This window comes from Sceloporus occidentalis, unplaced genomic scaffold, assembly GCF_023333645.1.
Source record: "Sceloporus occidentalis isolate IW3139 unplaced genomic scaffold, rSceOcc1.0.p SCAF_135, whole genome shotgun sequence".
Taxonomy (NCBI): Eukaryota; Metazoa; Chordata; class Lepidosauria; order Squamata; family Phrynosomatidae; genus Sceloporus; species Sceloporus occidentalis.
The window spans coordinates 1,959,669-1,984,618 of record NW_028317115.1 but is presented as its reverse complement, the minus strand read 5'-3'; the positions used below and the strand labels follow the sequence as shown (position 1 = coordinate 1,984,618).

At 37.8% G+C, this 24,950-nt stretch overlaps 1 protein-coding gene across 3 annotated transcripts in view; it reads right to left on the bottom strand.

Moving 5' to 3' along the window:
• LOC149281340 (stromal interaction molecule 2-like) overlaps positions 1–24,652 on the bottom strand; it is a 34,960-nt gene extending 10,308 nt beyond the window's left edge. For 2 of the 3 annotated variants that reach the window (XM_089499412.1, XM_089499414.1), the window contains exons 1-3: positions 24,527–24,649; positions 9,496–9,610; positions 914–1,025 (exon numbers count right to left, since the gene is read on the bottom strand). In XM_089499412.1, the coding sequence (XP_089355538.1) occupies positions 914–1,025; positions 9,496–9,610; positions 24,527–24,574 (275 nt within the window). In that variant the 5' untranslated portion in view covers positions 24,575–24,649. Of the gene's footprint in view, positions 1–913; positions 1,026–9,495; positions 9,611–24,526 lie in introns of all 3 variants that reach the window. The other variant, XM_089499413.1, reaches the window with a different exon arrangement.
• Positions 24,653–24,950: the final 298 nt, after the last annotated feature.

The window sequence follows — 24,950 nt, the reverse complement described above, 5'->3', positions numbered from 1 at the left end:
AATAAGGCCGCTTTTCAAAGTATTGCACCAGAATATATTTTTATACCAAATCAATGAGCTTTTTTGACCTGACGTATAACCACCTTCATTTATCAAGTGGCCTAAAAATTAGAGTAATATATGTCTTCTGGCTTGTCTGTATTTGCTTCAAAAATAGCCCTTGTCAGACAGAATTAAACTGCAGATTGTTTGGTTTTTTTTTTTTACTATATACTATTTAAGTGCAAATGGTTGTTGATATGTTAAAAATTAAAGGATGTATTAAGAGAAAACTTGATAAAGCAGGTTGTTCTTTAACCGAGAAAGCTTTCATACACAAGATAACCTAATATAAAAAGTGCACACGAACGGGTGTATTTAACTTTAAAAAGTGGAGATTATATATATATTTACTTAGGATCTGCACAAGGCCATGCATCTCAAACGTTATATCTCACACATGGAAAAACAGTAACAGGCCACCTAATATAAGGAAGGCATTCTCTACTGTTTGAGTACAAGGCGCTGTTATTGTGTTTGTTTTTTTTAAAAACGTGTTGATTTTTACATGGGTTAAAGTGCTCGTTTTTGTTTTTTGTTTTGTTTATTGTGCGAGAGTTGTAAAGCTCTGAGATGTACTATATAGTATATCAGTGTCTATATCATATATATTTAAAAGTGGCTTAGAAATTTAATCGCTGTTATCCAAGATTTCATGCTGCCTGCAGAGCCATTAATTAATTTGCCTTGATTTTCAGGCAAAAATGGAAACTAAGAGGGCTTTTTTATTTTGCTACCATGAGTAACTTAGGCTGGAGGACACTGGCCTATGTCTTAATTCTACTTCCTTATGTAGACATGGTCCAGCTACTGATGTTTACAACTTTACTTACTGCACAATGCTTTGTCAACCAAAAAGCATTAAGCAAGTTACCTTGGAAGAGTTGTTCCTTTCACAGAATTTTCCCTGAAGTTCTTCTCGTACTGCGGAAGTTCCACAAATTCAAGCAGCCACTGCAAGGTCTCTTCTTCAGTCCAGTTATGAACTGGGAAAAAAAGAAATAGAACATATATACAAGTCTTACAATAAATAAACCCTAAAAATTGGTTTATTTGTGATCTTAAACTGCAGCTGGAGGGCTCATCCAGATTAGAAGGTTTGCTTAGCATTTTCTACTACGTTTTCAAATGGATTCTGGGCCTGTAGTTCAGACTTAGCCCAGTAACTGTGCCGACAGCACAGCTTCAGGTGACTTAGAAGACATTCGATATGGGCTGTCAGCCACTGCTGATTTCTAGAACTGCAGTCTCTAAGGTCACAGACAGACCAAGTTCAACAGGGGATTAAAAGCAAGTGAAAAGGATTCTCGTGTAATTTAACACAAAGGGGGTTTATTCACTGAAATGTTTGAGGGCGAGCTGCAGTTTCAACTACCCAACTTCACTATTTAAAGAAAACTTAACCTGGCAAATCGGCCAACATTAACTGTGCAGTATTCAAGGTCAGCCAGTGAGGTTACGAGACGCTCACTAATAGTAGACCCTTCATAATGCATATTTATTTTTAAAGGGAGGATCCTGATCTAATAAACTCATGAGCTTACATTCAATCTAGTCCAAACATAAGTAATTTTATCCTGAACAGCAAAAGAAGCTTTCTTTTACAAGAACATAAGATTGGACTGATTTATAATACAAATTCACAAACAAATTGCATAGCTCCATTTTAATCCACACAGGAGACGTATTTACAAACTGATACTATTGTCCAATTCTGAAATATTCGACAACCTAATTCAAAAGACCGGAATGTGTAACCTATACTAGCTAAATATGGAGCTTTTCTGAGAAATTTAAATAGGGAAGATAGAAATTAATTTTTAAAAAAGTACTAAAGTTTAAACGTAAATACATTTATAGAAAAGGCATTTTTTAAGAAATGAATTGACAAGACAAACATGAAAATATAAATGAAATGGAATGTAACCTAAAATAAAAGAAAAATGAAGACATTCCATACGAAAATCGAGCAATACACCAGCAATATACTAATACATTTATTCACATGAAGGATAAAATAGCCGGTGTGGAAGGGTTAAATGTGCTTGTGAAACAGAATGTATACGAGGACGACAGTTTATAAATATTATTGGTCATGAAATCTATACTTGAAGGCAGATGGGATGAACACAACCGTTTAATTTTAACCAGGGTGCTTCATTCTGGTCAGAGCTTAACAGCTAACAAGCCGGAGGTTGGAATCGAAATACATTAACCACTAAAATGCAGTGACAGTGATGCCCCCCCCCCCGCTATATTATTTATAAAGCCAAGTTAAACTTTGGTAAATTAATTCTAGCTTTAGCAACAAAAACAGGCAGGGGAAATTTAAATTAAATTCCGGGTGGCTTAACATTCCATTGGAAATGATTATGCATCAAGCTGCGAAGCTATGATTGCGGAATACAGTAGGGAAAGAATTACCTGGGTGAATCTAGGGCAAAACATAGGCATTCTTTTAGTTCACACTAAGCAGATTAAATATATTAAGGATGATGTCTGTTTAAAACTCTGCAACAAAAGAGAAGATCAGGGTCTAAACATAATAACAATAACTTAATGAAATAGCACATTACAGGCTTGGACATGCACGCTAAGCCGATGACATAATAAATACTGTGAAAGAATTCAATTAGGGAAGATATTGTTGCAGAAATGCGCAATATGTTATAAACAAGCAAAGATCAAAACGCCTTCAACATGGTAAATGAGGCTAAAGTATGTGAATTCAGGCTTTCCTACTAAAATGTGAAATATAACAAACCCCTGGTACCCTAATATTTACCGCTGCGTTAAAAGTACATGGTTATTATACCATCATTATGGAATTAGACAGTCGATACCCAACGTCACAGCATAACTGGATTTAAAAGATATGTATTTTTTTTCTTAACAAATCTTTACCAATTATCAATAAATGCTTCATTATCTTCTAAGGAGACTGCTACTTGGTTAGCACTTGTCCTGTGAATGCCATGTTACAAATACACAGTATGTAGTGGGTAACACTGCAGTGTATGCAGGGTTTTTTTTATCCTCACCATGTGTATGTATATTTATTTTGTCTTTTTCAACAGTTGTTGAAGTCAAACTACACCATTCTATCCTCATCATCTGTGTCACTGGGGGTGAATCTATTTTTTATTACAGCGACCAATGCAGTTCCGCTAATGAAGAATAAATAGCAAAGCAGTACTTTAATACGCGTTTTTAGTGGAGTGTAGCTTCAGCTTCAGAGCAGCAGCACACCACTCCATCCAATGTCTGATTTTCACTGAAACCAATCTCCTTACACCCTGGAAGTATTGCATGAGCAGGCGCTGGAACTGCCAGACTATGGCTATGGTGCATGTAAGCACTGGCAAGCAGAAGATGATTTCAGCTGACCACACATCCTGCAAGCCCAGGAGCAGGAAAATAGGACAAATTCTTATAGGGATTTTTGATGAATCCCTCCAGGCATTCGCACAAGAGAGAAATGTTAATTTACATGAAACATTCAGCATTAAAGTGCATATGATGGCTGAGGCACCCCTTTGACATGCTAGTGATCTATTTGTAAGTAGTAAGACTTTTCGGTTTTCAGGCAGTCATTTCACACAGTTCTTTAGCTTTGCACCTACTGCTTAACAGCAGTTCTGAGCAGAATACTGTATTTTTATGCATCAACTCAATGATCTCAGTCTCTGTTTTTTATTCTAATTTGAAAAATGGGGACACATCTAACAAGGTAGTTTTAAGTATTGGAATTATGAAATCATTTATACGTGGTTGACCCTCTACCAAATTTCACAGTTGGTACTGAGAAGATAAGCAGCGTTGTCCAGACTTTCGCAAAACTGAAAGATGTCTGTCAGATGGTGAAGCATTATTCATCACCCCAGAGATCCAATGCTGGAAAATCTTACACCACTCCAGTTGAGGCTTGGCGTCGCTGTCTTAGGCTTGTATGCAACTGCTCTCTGCCTTTGAAGACAAATTCCTTAAGCTCCTGAACAACTTACGTGCCAACGTTCCACAGGCAGCGTGGAACTCTTTACAGAGAGTTTCAATACAGGAGAGGTGATTATTACAGGATTCGGCAATCTGCGGCTTTGTTCTGTGAGATTGTGTGGCCTACTACTCTGCAGCTGATCGGTTGTCACTCCTTGATGTTTTCACAACATAACAGCCCTCATGGTTGGGTGGCCACAGTTTGGGCCAAATAATGTACCATAAAGGTCTTTCCTGGGGCATCTATAATAAGACTTTGAAGTTGGTTGTATTCGTCCATTCTGGAAGCTAAATGTGAAATTCTGACAAATAAGGTAGTCAAGTTGACCTGGTGAAGAGCAACCATTTATGGAGCAAATTCATTTCTGATGCTGTTCTTCAAAAGGTATCATTGCAACCATTGCAGAAATAAAGGTACAATACAAGGTAAGACTGGGGAAGATCTCGTGCACTGAGCAATGATTATTATATATCATTATTGAATGAACTATTATAAAAGTGATTATTACCTAGACCGGGTGACTTCCTGTACTGTTTCTGAACGAAAGCCCCTGGTTTCAGCATTACAGTGACTACAGCTCATATGCTGTCAGACAGCAACATAAAAAGGTGAGTATTTCATTAGCTATGACAGAATGCCAACAGAAATAAAAAAAAAAAAAAAAAAAAAAAAAAGATAAAAACCCCAAAAAACTGACTTTTGTCAGTTTACTCTTTAATTGAGCCTCAAGATTTAAATAGCTGAAAAGATCAATGAGCAAAGCAGAAAAACATTTTAAGGAAACAATTCTAGACAAAAGCAAGAAACCATTTAAAGTTCTGTTATTAACTTCTTATGTGGACAGAGAGTAAGCAAATAAGCTTCTGGAGACTTTTGTCCAACCACCCCTTATAAAGCTTACATAACCCTGACAAGCGACATTATATACATACAAACAGCAATGACGTGCCTGATAAGCACACATCATAGACACGCACTGACATTCTCACATGGGCCAAACGCCTTCAAAACCATTTTTACACGTCACCATCCTTGGGTGATGAATTTGGCCAGATTTTTGCCAAAAGATTTGCTCTTACGGTGATAGTTTTGTATCAAACGTAATGCTTCAGTAGTACGTGTCACGGCTTGCCCAGCTTTCACACAACCAGCCTTACTACAATCATTCATTGTACAACCTCTTATCCAGATTAATATTTAGAACATTTTTGTGGATAACACTTACAGGCTGTACTGGATTTTCTTTTGTTAGTTGACTCACCACTCTAGCGTAATATTTTTTCTACGCTGGGAATAATGATTAATAGATTTTTTGCAAAAAAGAGACAATCCTAAATAGCAAACACATAGGCTGAATTATTTTTACAACAAAATACATTTTAACCATCTGTTACAGGGGAACTCCCACCATTCAGTCCATTTACATTCTTTAGGAAGTATTATGTATGTAATATGTATGTAATTAGTATTTTGTCACTTTCATTAATGTTTCATAAGAGAACCTCCCCGTATGTATATACATACATGTACACGCAAACACAGAGTGTCGGAAGTCCCATACACAAGGCACGCATTGCACAATTTATTTTCAGGAATATGCAGCTTCATGTACCAATGTCTGATGTCAGCACAGGTTAGTACCACCATATGACGGGCTAAATCCATCTGGGAAAGGCACGATGCGAGAGATCGGTAAAGACAGGATTTACTGCAGGCTGTGGACATGGAGGAAATCCAAAAATAAGGACACCCCATGGAAAACCTTGGGCAAGATTATTAGCTAGCGTACTTTCAATCTAACCATGTTAGCGATGTGGGGTGTGGGGCTGGAGAACCACTAAAAAAAAAAAAAACCCCAAAAACTGACAAAACACAAGATTCTGTCAAGGTAGCTTGTGAATGCACAAAATTACTTAGTCTCAACCTACCTGTGCAGTGATGCTTTTCATGCATAACAAAAACGTACAAACGCGCTACACAGATTAAAGACTTTGACTTCAGCAATACATCACCTCATTGTTAATTCTTTAATTTATGTCCATTGGCATGCTGTGTTTTATCAGCATTTGTCACAAGACAATGGGAGTTTGCCCTTTATGCCCAAATAATCGTTTAGGACTTCTGGCCATCTTCACTGACAAAGCCACATATAATGGTTCCAGAATAAGCTTGCATTTAACATCTAGAAAATTAGGTAAAATGGTGATTTCTCTATGCATATCTCGAAAGTACCATAAAAGGGAGCATAAGTCAAGATACATATCAGGAAAAACATCTATAGGAATAAGGAATTCAAAAATCATATGGAGGAAGAATATTTAAAAAAAAAAAATACCAGAGCAAGAAGCCATAATCTCCTTTTAAGAAATAAAAGCCTCGAAAAGGTAGAATTACAATTGCCAGTGGATGCTGCAAGGGTTAATATAGTAATGACATGTAGTCATTACTATAGGTTCATATGTATGACATGAGCTTGGGAACCTACTGGACATAAGACAAGACCAAGATAAAGCTTTCAGTTAATTTATTGCGCTGTGGTCCTGTAGTCAAAGATTGTTCTTGACAAGCTGATACCCCACCCTAGCCTGATAAAATAATGATCTGCTGTTATGCACTAATTATTATACTATATACACACACACACACACATATATATTTATATATATATATGTATGTAATGAATAAACATTTATGATCTGTCTCCGCATTACTGTGTTGGTACTTACTCAAACCCACCCTTCACCTTCAGGTTATAACCTCTAAAGCTGGCACAGCTTTCCTGAAATCCAATTCCTTAATTCAGCTGAACTCAGTGGAGTAACACGTAGACCTTTATCGCCAAACTTCTCACCCTCTATATTCTCCCATACAAAAGTAATGGATGCCAAATTAGACATAAAGTATTTCAGTCTGGCAGAGCATGTATACTGGGTTACCATAATACTGTATGATAATTACCAGGAATAATAGAAATAGTTCTATATATTTATATACAGAATTAGCATCAATTGTACCAAAGTTTGTGTTGTTATAATTTAAGGGGGTAGTAGAAGCATTATTAAACACTCATCTACAGAGACCAGACAAGCCAGAGGGCTTGTTTTTCCCTCAGACATCTCATGGTGCTGCCACAACCACAAGGGATTCTGGGTAGGCACATGAGTACGTGCCATGTATTCCTCAGCTGCAAGCTTTATTACACTGCATGTTCTGAGATTTTCCGGTTACTGTTTATGAATGAGGAAGAATGAATTTCAAATAGTGGAAAGCAAAATGAAAAAAAGACAAGGTAACATTTTCCAGATTTAGATTTTATATGTAAAATCCCTTCCCTTAAACAAAGCCTGGGAAACAGGTACAATAGCCAAATCATATACAGTCGTGTGAAAGAGAAAGTACACCCCCTTTGAATTCTATGGTTTTACATATCAGGACAAAAAAATAATCTGTTCCTTAGGTCTAAAATTAGGTAAATAGAACCTCAGATGAACAATACATAACATATTACACCGTGTTATGATTTATTCAACAAAAATAAACCCAAAATGGAGAAGCAGTGTGTGGAAAAACTAAGAACACCTTATTATTCAATAGCTTGTAGAACCACCTTTAGCAGCAATAACTTAAAGTAATAGATTTCTGTATGACTATCAGTCTCTCACATCATTGTGGAGGAACTGTTTAATAAGATCCCAAATAAATTCTGTTTATGAGTATTTGCTTGCATAACCTCTGTTTTTAAAATGTTTGTTTTCTTTTAAACTTTTGCTATAGAAAATATACAGTAGGAATAACTCTAATGGTAAAAAAAAAAAATCAGTGTGATCAGATCACTCTGCAGACTGACAGACACCTTGAGCATACAGCTTGCAATGTCTAAACTAAAAGCTGCTTTACTCAAAGGCTTGGGAATGATGTAAAAATAATGCTTTTTAAGAGAACATGCGGCCTCGAGGTGCGGCCCGCGTGAGATCGGCAGCCAGGATCATAAGAGCCCTGCTGCTTACTTGTGGGAGGGTCCATTCTCTGCTCCAGCTGCTTCCTCTGTGGGGAGAACGAGGGAGGCCGCGCCCCCTGCTGAAGTCTGTGAGCGGCATCGAGAGCTGTAGACCAGGTAAGGGGGTGGGGGAGGTTGTGTGAATGAGTATGTCTGATTGAGGGAATGAATCTGTGAATGAATGAATGTGTGTGTGTGTGATAGCATGGATGTGTAAGTGCTGGAACCTAGGCATGATGGGACTATGATTGCTGTTAGCAATCACACTATCATGCCAAGTCAGCCAGTACATGCTGAAACCTGGCTAGCTGCCCCCACTTGTGTATTGATGCTGCCAGTAGTATGGGGTCTGCACTTACAGCCACCCTGTACCAGCACGTATTGGCTGACTTGGGATGATAGGAGTGTGATTGCTAACAGCAATCACAGTCCCATCATGCCTAGGTTCCAGCATTTACTGGTTGCCTGGGTATAAAAAGAGTGTGTTTGCCGTTAGCAATCACACTCCTATCATGCCAAGTCAGCCAGTACATGCTGAAACCTGGCTAGCTGCCCCCCTTGTGTATTGAGGCTGCCAGCAGTATGGGGTCTGCACTCACAGCCACCCTCTACCAGCATGTATTGGCTGACTTGGGATGATAGGAGTGTGATTGCTAACAGCAATCTGCTAACAGCAATCACAGTCCCATCATGCCTAGGTTCCAGCATTCACTGGTTGCCTGGGTATAAAAAGAGTGTGTTTGCTGTTAGCAATCACACTCCTATCATGCCAAGTCATATTGTTGATTTTTTTTGTCCAATTTTGGTGTGTTACTTTTAATAAAAGTGTGGTTAACACTAAAATTGGACAAAAAATACAATGCCCAGCCAACCAGTACATGCTGGAATCTGGGTATGCCTGAGATTGCTGTTAACAATCATAATATATAATTTTTTTGTACAATTTTGGTGTGTAACTTACTTTTATTAAAAGTGTGTGTGGGGGTCACTTTCAGTTTCGGCTAAGTGAACCCTGAATTTTTGGTTTTGGTCCAGAATTTTAATTTTAGTGCATCCCTAAAATAAATAGAACTATTTTATTTTTACTTATACAGAATCCTGCATTTGTAGGCCCAGAAATCCCAGAAATCAGTGAGAGAAAAATAAAGGTTTTGTGTAATTTACTTTATTTTAATCTGCATATCTTATTAAAGGCCATATTTTCTCTCAGTGAAAAATGAGTGCGGCCCTCGCACGTATACAATTCTGATGAAGTGGCCCACTGCAGAAAAAACTTGGACACCCCTGGCATAGTGCATCCGGCTGTAGGTGAAATTTACCATGAAGGGACATTTGATAATATGCCCATGCCAGATAGATGATAAAGAAGAAAAATCACAACAGCCTCTATCCCATTAAGTCAAAGACATTGCATTCCAATATATACGTAGATAACAGATAAAAAGTCTAAGGGACTATTATTCACCTTCAGATGATTTCCATCGCTTCCACAAATCCTCAACGGTTATGTGCTTGTCTTCTCTGTGCAAATGGTTATGTTTGTGTGATGCGTCCTTATAGTTCATGTCTTCACGGAGAAACTGAAACACAATACAACACACACAGTTAGCTCCCACAAAAGGTTCTTTGTCCTTTTTTTTTTTTTTTGCTAAAGTGACTAGTTAATATCAATGTCAACAATTACTATGTTTAGTGCAGGTCCAATATTCTCAATATTCTCATCTGGTGAGAATTTACGGCAGACTACGAGACTTCAAATTGTAGTAACAGACCAGCTACCCAAGCGCCGCTGGTGGCACGTGGTGTAAAAAGACCCGAGGTAATTCTATAGCTGGGCACACTAAGTGGTCTATCCACTAAACTGTTATTTTAGGGGTTTGGAGGTGAACTGAACATTTCACAATGTAAACAATGGGACAACCTCAGCGAGCTTCTCATCTAAGAATGACTGAAATGGCTGTGCATTATATGTGGGGCCAACTCAGCTCTTACTATAGGGGATAGTTTGCCCTTCATATTGCATAGGAACATGTTCAACCTACCAGCAAACTAATGTGATCACATTCCCATCCCAACACATAGCAAAAGAAAAGATAGGTAAAGTGTTTGCCTACAGCACATAATTGTTGTCAAGTCCTTAGTGAATGTCTGATTTTCTACAATGAATAAGTAGATTTAGTTAATATACCTGCATAGCATGATGTAGCATTTTTTCAGTGTTAAGTAAAGATGTCCATTTAAGGACATCTGTTAACACTGGGCTCTTTTCCATAACTAAACTAAGGAAAATGTTACCAGTAAGAAATTCAGTGATAATATACAGCAGAATGCAGTTTGGGTAACAGAGGATGTCTATTCACTAGAGAGAGCTTGCATAAATATTTTTATATTTTCAAATATTACTATGACTCTTAGGTGATTAGGAAGGAAAGGTTTACACGTATTTCTAATGGTGCTCAATAAACCACCAAGTCAAAATTAATCATGTCACTAAACTCAGGTAGCCTACTTGGCTCTCTAAAGCAGAACTTTATATCCAGACATATCTTGTCATTACAGAAGACAAAATGGCCATTCTAATAGTCCATATGTTCTAGTCACTGAGAACAGCTCAATCTGTTATGTGCACAAGATTGTTGGACCATTAGCATGCCTGCATTTATGGCATCCTCTATTGCGTAAGAGTTATTTCCATTACAAATTACGGAAGACAAACACAAGTTCTAGCTTTGCTACTGCAATCCAACAGGTACATTTCTAACACCTATTTTACAGCGCACAGAAATTTATTGAGATTTGTGTTTGTAAAAACTATGCCAGGCCCCTCTAGGTGGGATGCACGGGGCGGCCATAGGAGGTGCCTAAGAACCAGCTACTAAAGTACTAGAACCAAATATATATTCACAATATTTGTTAACATACATATTGTAGATCTATGGTTTGCTGCAGCCACTTGCCCCATACGGTACTGCAGCTGGCATTTCCTTGTATAAAGAACTTGAGCTATTCGACCGAGTACATTTAACATTCTACTTGGACAGAAATAGGGAGTAACATTTCTGGGCCTAAAATGGCAACATCAGTTCAGGGAAAAAGCCTTCTTCTCTTTTTTTTTTTTTTTTTTTAGATCATTATAAATACCTGAACTAGGTGTTTCCCAAACCTTTGCTTTTAAATAATTGAGTTTTATACACAAATTACTTGGTTGGCATTTAAAACAAATTAAAAACACACTTAAATAATATTGCGAAAGTCCATACGGTTCAAAGTGACTGATCAGACTACATGGACAAAAAAACCCCAAAATATTGTAATATACTTTAAGCCAAAAGGTGCAGCAGCAAAACATTACCAATGCATTATTATTAAATCGGAGGTCATCACATTTTGGCTTTGGTTAAACAGACTTTTCATTAACCTAAACGGCCTTAATCTTTAGGTGGAAAAATTCATGGTAATAGTCCAGTTCCAAACAAAATAATAACTACAACCTGTCCAGTACTTCACTAGCTAATAAAAGAGACCAACTTTTTTAAAGGAATTATTAATAGTAGTAGTTGATTTTTTTTTGTGTGTGGAAATGACACCAATTCTGTATGCTCAGGAAAGAAAGCTATTGTGCTTAACCCACACAGGAAGCACACAAATAAATTACCAAACGCACGTGCGTCATTTGTATTAGAACCTGCCGGACTCCTTGTTTATAACACAATACCCAAAGGGTTCTACAATAACTTGGATTAAACACGCACCAAGTGACTCTAGAAAGACTGACACAATATCACCTCCCTTACTCCTGCCCTAAGCCGTAAAACCACTTTTGCCGCTCACAATATTTTGCTTTTTGAATAAAATACTTTGGTGAAAATATCCTTGCTGTCAGGCAGACCCATAGAAGTCTTGATATTAAGCAGATGTTGGGAGGGAATAGGACATACTCAGCCTCACCAACAAAGAATGTATATTAAAGTACTGTGCGATACCTGCAGGATTACAAAATACAAAACATGCTGGACAAAAACTGATAAAAGTAGACACAATCAGTGGCAGGAACGCAGTTTTCTGTGTCCAGGAAGCCCAACCGAGCCAGTGCTGGAGCTTACCCGTGGCAAATTTACCACGAAGGCACAGCCGAACAATACCGCTAGCGGAGGGAAGATGGCTGTAGGGTCCCTTTAATATGTATTTGTTCTATAATTAAAACGATTATTAGACCAACCTGTGAAGAACCTTAACTGCCAATCGCTCACAATAAGTCAGTCTCTGGACTGACTGTTCTATGGAAGAATACCACTATAACAAGTTACAATAAGCATACTGTATCCCTACTGCCCTACACGTGCGTCTTCAAATTATTCTATACATATATATTATATAGTGTGTGTGTGTGTGTATGTGTGTATATATATATATATATTATGTAAGCACTCTTGAAAAATCTAAATTAAAATAAAAATGTTTCTGCAGTAAAAACAGGAAACCCATTTGATAACATCGGCAGATTTGCTCTGTAACACATCACTGCAAAGTTTAAATCTGACAAGGAAACATGAAAATTTGCACACTTCCTACAGTACACCGCAGCGAGGATGTGAATTAAATACTCTGGCAACGCTTTGAAGAATATTTGCCTTTATTTCGCTCACCGACGTTTAGTATGTAATTTCACAGGGAATTCGGAAGTAAAAAATTATGCATCGATTTCTTTACAAAAAAAAAAAAGTATTTTGCTACATAAAGTTATCAAGTACCTAGTATTTTAGGCAGTATTTCCTAGGAAAATGTTCAGTTAATTATTTTCTATGGATAATACATGAACTCCATTGAGCCACAATACACTTCTTGCTCATGTACGGTGGAAATGTAAGGGATTAGCCGCAATCACATGTATGTTATCTGAACACGGATGTTTTGCTAGCATACATGATTGGCAGCTGCTTTTACCTACAGCATGATGGTAAGAAGAGAGGGTGGGGTGAATGAAATTGATAAGGGTGGGCAAATGAAAGGGGTCTATGTACCTTCTGAATGAGGATTTTAATTAAAAAGCATGTAGGGAAGATTTGCAGCTGGCTAGTAACTCATTTTCATAATGTTTAAAACAGCTTGTGTTTTTAGAACTGGGTAATATATTATACACACACACACACATACACACATACATACCCACACACACCCCCGGCCACTTTATTAGGTACACCTGTTCAATTGCTTGTTAACACAAATAACTAATCAGCCAATCACATGGCAGCAACTCAATGCATTTAAGCATGTAGAAGTGGTCAGGACAACTTGCTGAAGTTCAAACCGAGCATCAGAATGGGGAAGAAAGGGGATTTAAGTGACTTTGACCGTGGCATGGTTGTTGGTGCCAGACGGGCTGGTCTGAGTATTTCAGAAACTGGTGATCTACTGGGATTTTCACGCACAACCATCTCTAGGGTTTACAGAGAATGGTCTGAAAAATAGAAAATATCCTGTGAGTGGCAGTTGTGAGAATGGGCAGACTGGTTGGAGATGACAGAAAGGCAACAGTAACTCAAACAACCACTCATTACAACCAAGGTATGTAGAATACCATCTCTGAATGCACAACACATCGAACGTTGAAGCAGATGTGTTACAGCAGCAGAAGACCACACCGGGTGCCTCTCCTGTCAGCTAAGAACAGGAAACTGAAGCTACAATTCATACAGGCTCACCAAAATTGGACAATGAAGAACTGGAGGAACGTTGCCTGGTCTGATGAGTCTCGATTTCAGCTGCAACAGTCAGATGGCAGGGCCAGAATTTGGCATAAACAACATGAAAGCATGGATCCATCCTGCCTTGTTTAAATGGTTCAGGCTGGTGGTGTAATGGTGTGGGGACATTGGCTTGACATACTTTGGCTGGTTTCTTGAACATGACAATGAGTTCACTGTACTTCAATGGTCTCCACATTCCCCAATAGAGCACCTTTAGGATGTGTCGGAACGGGAGATTCGCATAATTGATCTGCAGATGACCAATCTGCAGCGATTGCGTGATGCCATCATGTCCATATGGACCAAAATCTCTGATAAATGCTTCCAGCACCTTGTAAAAAGTATGCAACGAAGAATGAAGGCAGTTCTGAATGCAAAAAGAGATCCAACCCAGTACTAGCAAGGTGTGCCTTATAAAGTGGCCAGTGAGTGTATATGTATATTATATATATATATATATATATATATACATATATATATATATATACATATACACACACACACACATACAGACAGACACACACATATATATATATATATATATATATATATATATATATATATATAATGGACTGCCTAGATGGCCAACAAAACTCAGAAATACAGTGGATGATCACTTATGATGCCGTTGTGACATCTGCACAGCAAGAGGTATCAATTGTGCTGATTAATATAGAGCTCCACATTGTAAAAATCACCCGTACAAGAAAGCATTTTGAAATATTGTGCAGCGCAGTTACCCACTCTCTTTAATAACATGGAGGAATTGTATCTTTTTCTATGCAGAGTAGACTCAAATATGGTCAGTGTCATTCTTTAGCAAAAGGAAGAGTTTTAAAAAGCTTTTATCTGCCTTAAATGAGTTCTCACCATCATGCACAATCCCACTGTGAAAAGGAGGTGAAACATGGCATCTCACTGCTTTCAGCTTATGCTATAACCCTAAACACCGATGTTAACAAGCGCACGTACATTCATGCTACCCCTGACTTTTTAATGGGAAAAACCCCCACACATCTTAAATGCCTTTTATCCCAAATTATATTTACCGTACGTCACATGAGTTTGAAAGCACGTATGACGTGTACGTCACAAAACAAAACATGTTCAAAAGGGCATGACATGAAATGCGGACACACACACACAGAGAATGAAAACTTACTTTGTAGCTAGCTGGCAAGCATGAAAGGGAAATCAAAATAATTATTTAATATCACAGAATGCATTTAAGAACATGCAGAAGCACCCTAACATTCACAAACGGCTAACCTAGAGGATGGTTTATGGCATTTCATGGAAAAATGCACAATGATTTGTAAACTTGCCAACAAAGGTATATCTAAGCTCACTCCTTTTATACAATTTTATGTGATAAATATTATATATGAGCATTATAAATAAATTCAGCAAACCAAAGCAACATGGATAATAAATATAAGAGGTAAGAGTATGCAGCAAAATAACAGCACAAATTGTACATTATGAAACAAATGCACCATTTAATTTTCTAAACACTACAATGGAACCAAGAAGTTGTTTCATATAAACGATCAATGAATTCCATGTTAATAGGGGAACCAGCATGGTTGTTTCCTATTATTGTTGGCAAGCATGTATTGAATCCTGAAATCCACGACGAAAAAAATGGCTGCTTATAATTTGAAAGGTGCAGGGCAGGTTATAGCATTTGATTACTGTCTCTTTAATCCATTTTACATCATAAAAGCAAGACGAGAACTGTGCACTGGTAATGGTTGGAAAGAATTATTGTGAGCAGATTGTCAGCCGATCCATAGACCCTATTTCAGGTTGAGCCGCTGCACCCAAAGCAAAGGCTGCAGCCAAAGGGTTGCGCTCCATAGCATCTAAAATGAGATGCTTTCACTAAGCACATTAGCAAAGACATAACGGCAGGGATGTACAGAACACTGGGCCTTTTCTCATGCTAATTTCCCATTTAGGATTTCGGAAGTTTGGCTACATAACAATGTATCCAGAAAATAACATCTACGCGTACACTTCACGGTACATACAAAGCTGTGAAATCAAGCACAAGCCTAGCTTTTCTGGTTAAGGCACCATTCATGTAATTCTAAAGCAATTACAGCAACTTTTAATAGGTTTTTACTTCATTGTAAAAAAATTATTTTGTATGTCGAATTAAAATACCAGCACCTGTCACCGAGGATACCATTCTTTTCTTTTTCACCCAATTTTTGGTACTTGCATGCCCGAGGACATCTGGAGATCCATGACAGAAGTTTTGATGAGCCTATATTACCTCCCAGTTTGTGAGTGAATCCAACATTGGGGGGGGGTATATGTACTGTATTACACGGGTTTTTTTTATCTTTCTTCAAGATATCTGTTTGCAAGATCCTTTGAACCAGGAATTTCCAGATATTCCAGGTTCTGTTTTATCTTATTAGATATCAATTTTGTTGGATGTTTATTGTATATTGTTACACACTGTGTGGATGAGGAAACCACATATGTATAAGGTGTTGCTGGTTTTGTAGGTAGGCGCAAGAAAGGTCACTTTTTTTTTTTTTTCTTTCTTTCTTTGTGACATTGTGTATTGCTGATTCATGTTATTCTAGCCTGCTGGAGCTCTAGTTATTGTAAAGAAAGTTAGTGAGCCGAAAGATAGAAATCACACAAAAACTATTAACGCCTCGTCTTTAAGGAAACAGCAGATGCAACATCTCTGTTTAGGTTGAGAAACTGTTTTATGGCATGGGCCATTCTGCGCTGCACGCACGCACGCACGCACACACACGCCAAAAACTAGCCGTGATAAGAAGAAAGGACAGGATGGGTATTAGCCATGTAAATCTGCAGAGGAAACAAGTGTTTGTCATTGATGGGTCCTGTAATAACAATATGGCCCAGTTACGGGTGGAGGTATTAACTACTGGCAAGCAGAGAGCAAAGGTCCACTCAGTCACCACATTTATCAAATGTACATCACAGATTCGGAATAGGGTGGGTTTCCATTCCCTTTTCCAGCGACGTTAACTTTACTTTTACTGTAGTAATACTTGCCCCATAATAAAAAATAAAAAAATCACTGGCAAATACGTTTTCATACATTCACTGTGAAATTCTCTATTTCCAGGAGAGCAAACGAACACAAACATGTAGAAAAGCAAAAAAGGGGGTTATTTTTGTGTCAAAAAGTGAAGTATTTCAGGCTCAGCTTGATAACAAACTGAACATAGCAGCAAGGACTTTACTCTACTGAACACATTATGTGACTCGTACTTGGCACATGCAAAAAAAACCGAGCAGCTGATCCGATGGTTTCTCAGCTAATACATACCGAAACCGTCAGAGGGTTCATTATGAATAAATTCAGCTGGGTCAAATTCTGAAGTTCAGATTATACGTAATAAGGATAAGTCCTGCTAGGTTACATCAGAACTAGTCTGCAAGTTTAATTAAAGACACTGATCCACAAAAACAACATTCACCACCTGCTAAAACGTGATAGCCGGCACGATGTCTCCCATTTCCATACATTAATTACTACTATTACAATAAACGGTAACATGTAGAGCTGGGCACGTAGCTAGTGACTGAATGACTGTTGAAAGATTAATGTCTCTAGACAATTGTCTGTTTTTGGTGTTACTATAGGACAGAACCAGCTTGTTATTTATGCGTCTAACCAATTATTCAACCATTCGAAACCTTGTTCAGAAAGAAATGGACAGGGTGAAAACTATCTAGATGTATGAAGCACAGACTTCGTCAATAAGCACGTCTACTAAAAGGCGCCATCGTTTATAGCAGAACTGCATTCCTCGAAACATAATGGGCCGATCATTAGCAAGACTGGATTCGGATTCCCCTGACACATAAGCAGTTGATTAGATTGACGAACTGGCGCTTGTTTCCTGGTAAAGGTTGCTCATAACGTCAAACAGGTGCATCATTTTAACTTAAAATACTTGGCATTAAATTTCATAGAGAAGACAGAACCAAAGCATGCAGGAACACTAAACCTCCCAAAGGCCCTCATTTAAACTGGGGGAGGACGTATGAGATATACTAGTTAGCACAGTAAACTTTCTGGTCATGTTGGAGTAAACCAAAGACACACAGCAACAAGTCATGCCAGGTAGAGTTTAAAATGCAGAGACTATCTGTATACAATTGATGTGTGGAGATATAAAGTTAAATTCATGATGACGTATTATATTATATATTATTGTATAGATAATTAGATGTCTACAAAATGCTGTTGGCGGTCCATTATAAACCCTATGACCTATGAAGAATACACTCATTTTTAGTTTAGAGTTTTGAACAAATTTGCCAACCGATACCTAATTATTGCCCAAAAAATTTCCTCTAGAGTTGCTATACAGTTTAATGGTGTCTTTACTCTTCTTAGTATTCCCATTGAAGCGTGTTTACAGGGAACATTATTTTTAGGCACATTGAGAAAGATTACCGTTAATTTTGTTTTTAAATGTATTAATGCAATTAGTTATCCACATAGACAGCTCATAAGGCCTGTGACGAAGGAAGTTAGCAGCCCTGTTCAGCCTTATTTTGTTACTTCTGTGAATACAGACTATAGCTCTGCAACAGAGAAAGTATGGTGGCAGCCATTCAAGAGCCACTGAGCCTTAACAAAGCAAGAACACTGTGGCACGTTTGGAAGCATGAGATCGGTTACGTACCAAGGATCAACTGATAATCGGGTTCGTGAAACAGGGTTACCAACAAGCATCCGCAGACATGCTATAAAAACTTCCCTAAAACTCACCAGGGTGCAAGTGTCCTGATTTGGGCAAAACTATTTAGAGAAATCGATGATCATATTAAGTCATCTAAAGGTAAACAGAACAGCCTATTCCTTGTTGCAGCATTTAACTATATATGATTTTAATTATTTCCGCACCCACTGTCCGTAGACTATAGTCTGCAGTTGCTGACAAATGTTTGCATAACCTAAGGTTTAGTTTAGCAGGAGAGAAAAAAGTTTGCATGTACACAAATATTTGAACAGCTGTACTTTATAATGTAGTATTATTTGCATAGGTAAAAATGATCAGGGTTTCCTGATATACGTAATCAATGAAGAAAACCAACTAGAAAGGTTAGAAGAAAAATGCCACTTACGAGAGCTTCTGCAAAGGCTAAGAGCCTTCACATGGACTTGCATAAAGCCCTAACAAAAACCATTTCACACCAAAGAGGGTATTACAGAGGTTATTTCCACTATTCTACCTGGTGAAGATAACCATGTCAATGCCACATCTGTTCTAGATATGTCATGATGGTTCAGGTTTTATCGATCAAATGTATCATACGATTCTAGGAAACGTTCACAAGCTGAAGCAGATTATTGACTGAACATGGCCACCTCCCCATTAGCTATGACTCTGTCTTGCCAGAGAAACTCTCTTGTGTTGGGCTCAATAATGCACAGTCAAGACAGTGAAATATTAGGCTTCGTATCTCAAGCACCGAATATTTCTAGGTATTTCCTTCAAAGCAAATTCAACCGTTTGTCTGTCAAGTCACACACAGAACACTAAGATCTGCGGGATCAGTATCATAACTGCATGTAGATAATGTTACATTTATCTCACAGTATCTTAATAAACCGTTTTTGGAAAAAAAACTCTTGGCAGAACAGAATAGATATCAGAGAACACGAAAAATGCACCGGACATTCAAAGAATGGACATAAAAGCAGCTGCCTTCCTTTATCCCATGGGTAGAAATAGAACACTACACGGCTGATTACCTTTCATTTCTAGAGCGAAGCTAGGGGTTGCCATACACTCATAAGGTTAATATACTGCTCAACCATGACGCTTTCATGTTTTAAGAGGATGACAAGGTCAGGCTTGGATACTGCCTATTCTTCCAACACGCCGTAGATTTTTTTCACTGGATTACATGAAAAGAAAAGTTAAAAAAAAAAAAAAAAAAGAAAAGATATCCAGCCACAAAAGGACACATTAAAAAATGTTTTAATAGGGGTCCCCAGGAAAAGACCTCCACGTAAAAAGAACTTCAGTACAGAGGCCTGTTAAATGAATGCAATGACTACTATGTTTACCATGTGCTCTGCGGAGCAAAAAACAAATAAAGGCAAAATGTATCTTTAATATCAAGTCTCAAACTCAAGCTTTTAAAACTATAAGCCTATTCTAAAAGCTTAGCACAAAGCACAAGTTCATTGTAGACTTGGCAAAGATCACTACAATAATCTGAAAAATATTTACAAAATGTACAATTCAATTAACCCTTCACTGCCTCTAGTGAGCTGCCTAAAATCTAACTTTGCTTAAAGGGAAAATATTTATAGGAAAATACTATTTTAGTGCTATTAACCTAAGACCCCCTCCTCAATATTTGTCTATTGTAAAGGCATTTATTTGCTTGTAAAAAACAGTAAAATCCCAGTTACAAGCCCCTCAATGAATATATTACTTGACCACAAATGTTATAAAAGCTCAGGCGATTTCTGATCATATAATATGCAAAAATGTGCCAAGCGATTTGTAATGGATCTAGCGTAATATAGTGCCGATTACGACTCTGAGTGTCTAACCTGTGATAATAGGGAACAAGTGACAGCTATAATTAATTTTCATGTAAGCATTGTGTGGGAAACTGCAGAATCATGAAGCCACCATTTTAGCCATCTCTTTAGCCACCATTTTTCTTATCAGATTTACTGAAAAACATAAGGGAGGAAGAGGCCGCTCTTAATGTGCAAACATTCACGGAGCACACAGAAGGAAGAGGCAGGAGGAAACCACGTTCCAAATCCCACCTGGCCCTTGGCAATGACAAAGTACGGTAATAATAGTTTATAAGTTTATCAAATACTTCTAGGTATTAGAGCTATTTACATACTTTTTTGTCTAGAAAAAAAAATAGGATTTTTTTTACATTGGAAAAAGAACATAAAATGTATATATTCAAATCCAAGTAAGGGAAATAATATGTAAATAACATAAATCCCAACAATTTAAAGGCATAAACACACACACAAGCGCTTTCGGCAGTGGACAGGGGTCAGCATGGGTCATGGTGATTGGTCTGCGGTTACGCAGCCCTATACGGAACAAACTGCGATGCACTGTGTGTTCTGACACCTTTCCATCAGAACCAGCATTAACTCTTTCAGCAATTTGTCTGTTGTATTTGACACCATGGACAAGCCTTCACCCACCAGGTGCATCAATGACCCTGTCTCTGGTTCACCGCTTTTCTTTTCTTGGCCACTGCAGACCGGAAACACCCCACAAGAGCTGCAGTTTTGGAAATGCTCTGACACAGTGATCTAGCCATCACAATTTGGCCCTTGTCAAAGTCGCTCAGATCCTTACGCCTGTCCATTTTTCCTGCTTCTAACACATCAATTCTGAGGATGAAATGTTCACTTGCTGCCCAATATATCCCATTATCACATGCCAAGATAACAAGATGATTCGTGTTATTCACTTCATCTGTCAGTGATCATAATGTTGTGTGTGTGTGTGTGTGTGAGATATACTGGTATTTCAAAAATACTTATATATTTTTTAGTTCTTAAATATACAGAGCCATAGCTGGGAAATTCTTTGATTTTGTTTAGTGGTAATGTACTCCTAAACACTGCTTAAATGATAATCTTTGTTATTAACCAATAGGGATTCCAATCTGCTTTATAAAACAGAATCAGTTTTAAAAAAAAGTCTTATATAGTTTAATATTTGGTAGACAGAAATCTATTTGTAATTGATGGAATTTATCAGTAAGTTATTAACAGTTAATATTACGCTAGATATCCATCTTTGCAAACCTAAACACAGTCATCCTCCCACATAACCTTAATTTTTTACAGAAATTATTGTATTTAAATATTTTTTTCAATTGATACCAAAAATGTAATATACTGTCGGGAACCATACTGACATTGTTGTTTAGTTTATTATCCTATGCCCATTACAGGTAGGATAAATCAACACCTGCTTAATTAGACTCCAACCTATACAAACCTTCCAAAAAACTCCTCTGGGATATTATTTTCTACAAATTCATTAAAAGTAACAGTAAGGTGTTTTATTAAACTCTCCTTCAAAATTTTCTAGAAAAAAAATTGTCAAATCCATCCAGACCAGAGAAATTTTAAACCTATCACAGAAGTAAACTCATGTTCCATTATTAGTTTGTTTATGGTGCCCAGTTTTTTTTTTTTTTTTTTGAAGGATCATATTCAGCCTGGAATACTCCTCTAGAGATAGATTATATATATATATACACACACACACACACACACTTTTATTGAGATGAGCTCTTGCTGTGGCTTTTTATTAACACCAATTGCATGCCTTAGGCAAAAAACAAATCTATTTTAATAATATATTCTAGATTTGTCTTATTTTGTAAAAAAAAAATAAAAAATGTATTCTCTATGTTCTGGATTGACATTTATGTTTCTCTTAATTCTATAATCAATAAATTATGACTTGCACACGTTATATCTTTTAGAAAAATGTTCCTAACCAGAATAGACTTGAATCTCTTAAACCTATTGTTGAATAGGAGCAGTGGGATTTTGAAAAACATGCAGTTATTCTATTGGACTTCTCTACAGTAAAACTACTTAAAACCAAGGTGAATAAAAAGATTTGGCTTATCAAGTCCGCCATTTTTTCTTGAAGTAAAGATGCAAACCTTAATCAGTCATTGGTATTGTCTTAGACCAGGGGCGTCCAACATGCGGCCCGCGGAACCTCGAGGTGCGGCCCGCGTGAGATCGGCAGCCAGGATCACAAGAGCCCTGCTGCTTACTTGTGGGAGGGGCTATTCTCTGCTCCAGTCCTGCCTCCTCTGTGGGGAGAACGAGGGAGGCCACGCCCCCTGCTGAAGTCTGATCGGCATTGAGAGCTGTAGAGCAGGTAAGGGGGTGGGGGAGGTTGTGTGAATGAGTATGTCTGATTGAGGGAATGAATCTGTGAATGAATGAATTTGTGTGTGTGTGATAGCATGGATGTGTAAGTGCTGGAACCTAGGCATGATGGGACTGTGATTGCTGTTAGCAAAGAAACTACTATCATGCGCCAAGTCAGCCAGTACATGCTGAAACCTGGCTAGCTGCCCCCCTTGTGTATTGATGCTGCCAGCAGTATGGGGTCTGCACTTACAGCCACCCTGTACCAGCATGTATTGGCTGACTTGGGATGATAGGAGTGTGATTGCTAACAGCAATCACAGTCCCATCATGCCTAGGTTCCAGCATTCACTGGTTGCCTGGGTATAAAAAGAGTGTGTTTGCTGTTAGCAATCACACTCCTATCATGCCAAGTCATATTGTTGTGTTACTTTTAATAAAAAAGTGTGGTTACACACTAAAATTGGACAAAAAATACAATGCCCAGCCAAGCAGTACATGCTGGAATCTGGGTATGCCTGAGATTGCTGTTAACAATCATAATATATATTTTTTTTTTACAATTTTGGTGTGTAACTTACTTTTATTAAAAGTGTGTGGGGGGTCATTTTCAGTTTCGGCTAAGTGAACCCTGAATTTTCGGTTTTGGTCCAGAATTTTCATTTTAGTTCATCCCTAAAATAAATAAAACTATTTTATTTTTACTTATCCAGAATCCTGAATTTGTAGGCCCAGAAATCCCAGAAATCAGTGAGAGGAAAAGTAAAGGTTTTGTGTCATTTACTTTATTTTAATCTACATATTTTATTAAAGGCCATATTTTCTCTCAGTGAAAAATGAGTGCGGCCCTCGCACGTATACAATTCTGATGAAGTGGCCCACTGCAGAAAAAACTTGGACACCCCTGTCTTAGACTCTCTTAGGCTGTCCCACGTCTGCTGGGAGGCAATCCCGTTTATCTATCAGTAAAACCTCCTTACATAAGATCTGGTTCCTCAATGCAAATGCACAGCTGAATTCTGCAGAACTCCCCCCCCCCCCCCAACACACACACACACACACACACCTCATTCCTTGCTCACCAGCTCCTATGCTTCCAAGAGAAGACCTCTATGCACATTGCGCAGAAATTAAACAGGATTTCTATGTTTTATCCATCCCAAAAACTATTTCCTTTCTTTCAAAGTCAAAACTGTGGTTAGTTTTGCCACATATATTGCGTTTAAACCAAATATCAAAAAACAATTACCGTTACAATAAAGCAAAAGCAACAAAAGCTATAGGTCCTTTTGATACAGAAACACAAACTGTTCGTTCCTTTTGCATATATCACATTTTGAATTCAGCAGTCCTGAAAGAGCAGGACCAATACACCACCGAAGGAGATATGACCCACCCCACCGTATCTTTTTTATTCTGCTATTAACCCTCCTTAAGCACGGAGTGGACTACCTTGCTTCCAATGTTTCAAGTACACTTTGGTAACAAATTAAAGCTTTAACATAACTGGCTTCTTGCTGTTTTCAGCAAATGCACTTGTAGAAAATGCACTTGTAGCAGCCTGTTTGTTATATAATGGAACATTAAAACCAAAAATACTCAAAAACGCCATAGAACTTATTTCATGTAGTGCAATGCCAAACAAATGCAATGCAGAACCCAAGAGTCAAAATTGGGAGCAAACTTCATGTTTTATAGGAGCCTGAAACAGCTATACCCGTAGAAATCAATATAAAATGCTACAAACACGTAGGCGCCAGATGTAAAAACCTAGAAGCCTCAGCAATTGACAGCACCAGCATTTGTGACATTTAACAGTTCCTTAGTGCACTGTCTCTCACCTCTACACTCTCTTCCACTTCAATGCCACCATCTTTATCATCATCCATTTGTTTGTGTATTGTACGTATAGCTTCTAGGCTTGATCGGTCCTCTTCAGTGAGGCATGGAGGACTCAGGGAGATATAAGGATCTATGAAAAGAAATAACAATTAAAATAGGGCAGGCACATAAAGACAGGATGAAACAAGATAGATTTTTTATTATATTTTACAGAACCCTTTATAAAATTTCAGAGATAAGTATCAAAAATATTTCCGTACTGTTGTGCTGAATACAGAACCCGCTTCTGGTTTGTGAAAGCCGACTACTGGGTTGTATAGCAAGCTTTGACCATATAGATTAAATATACGTATATTTACGCACACAGACATACCACAAATGTATATACGCACACAAGTTTATAGTTCACAGATCTGTTATACA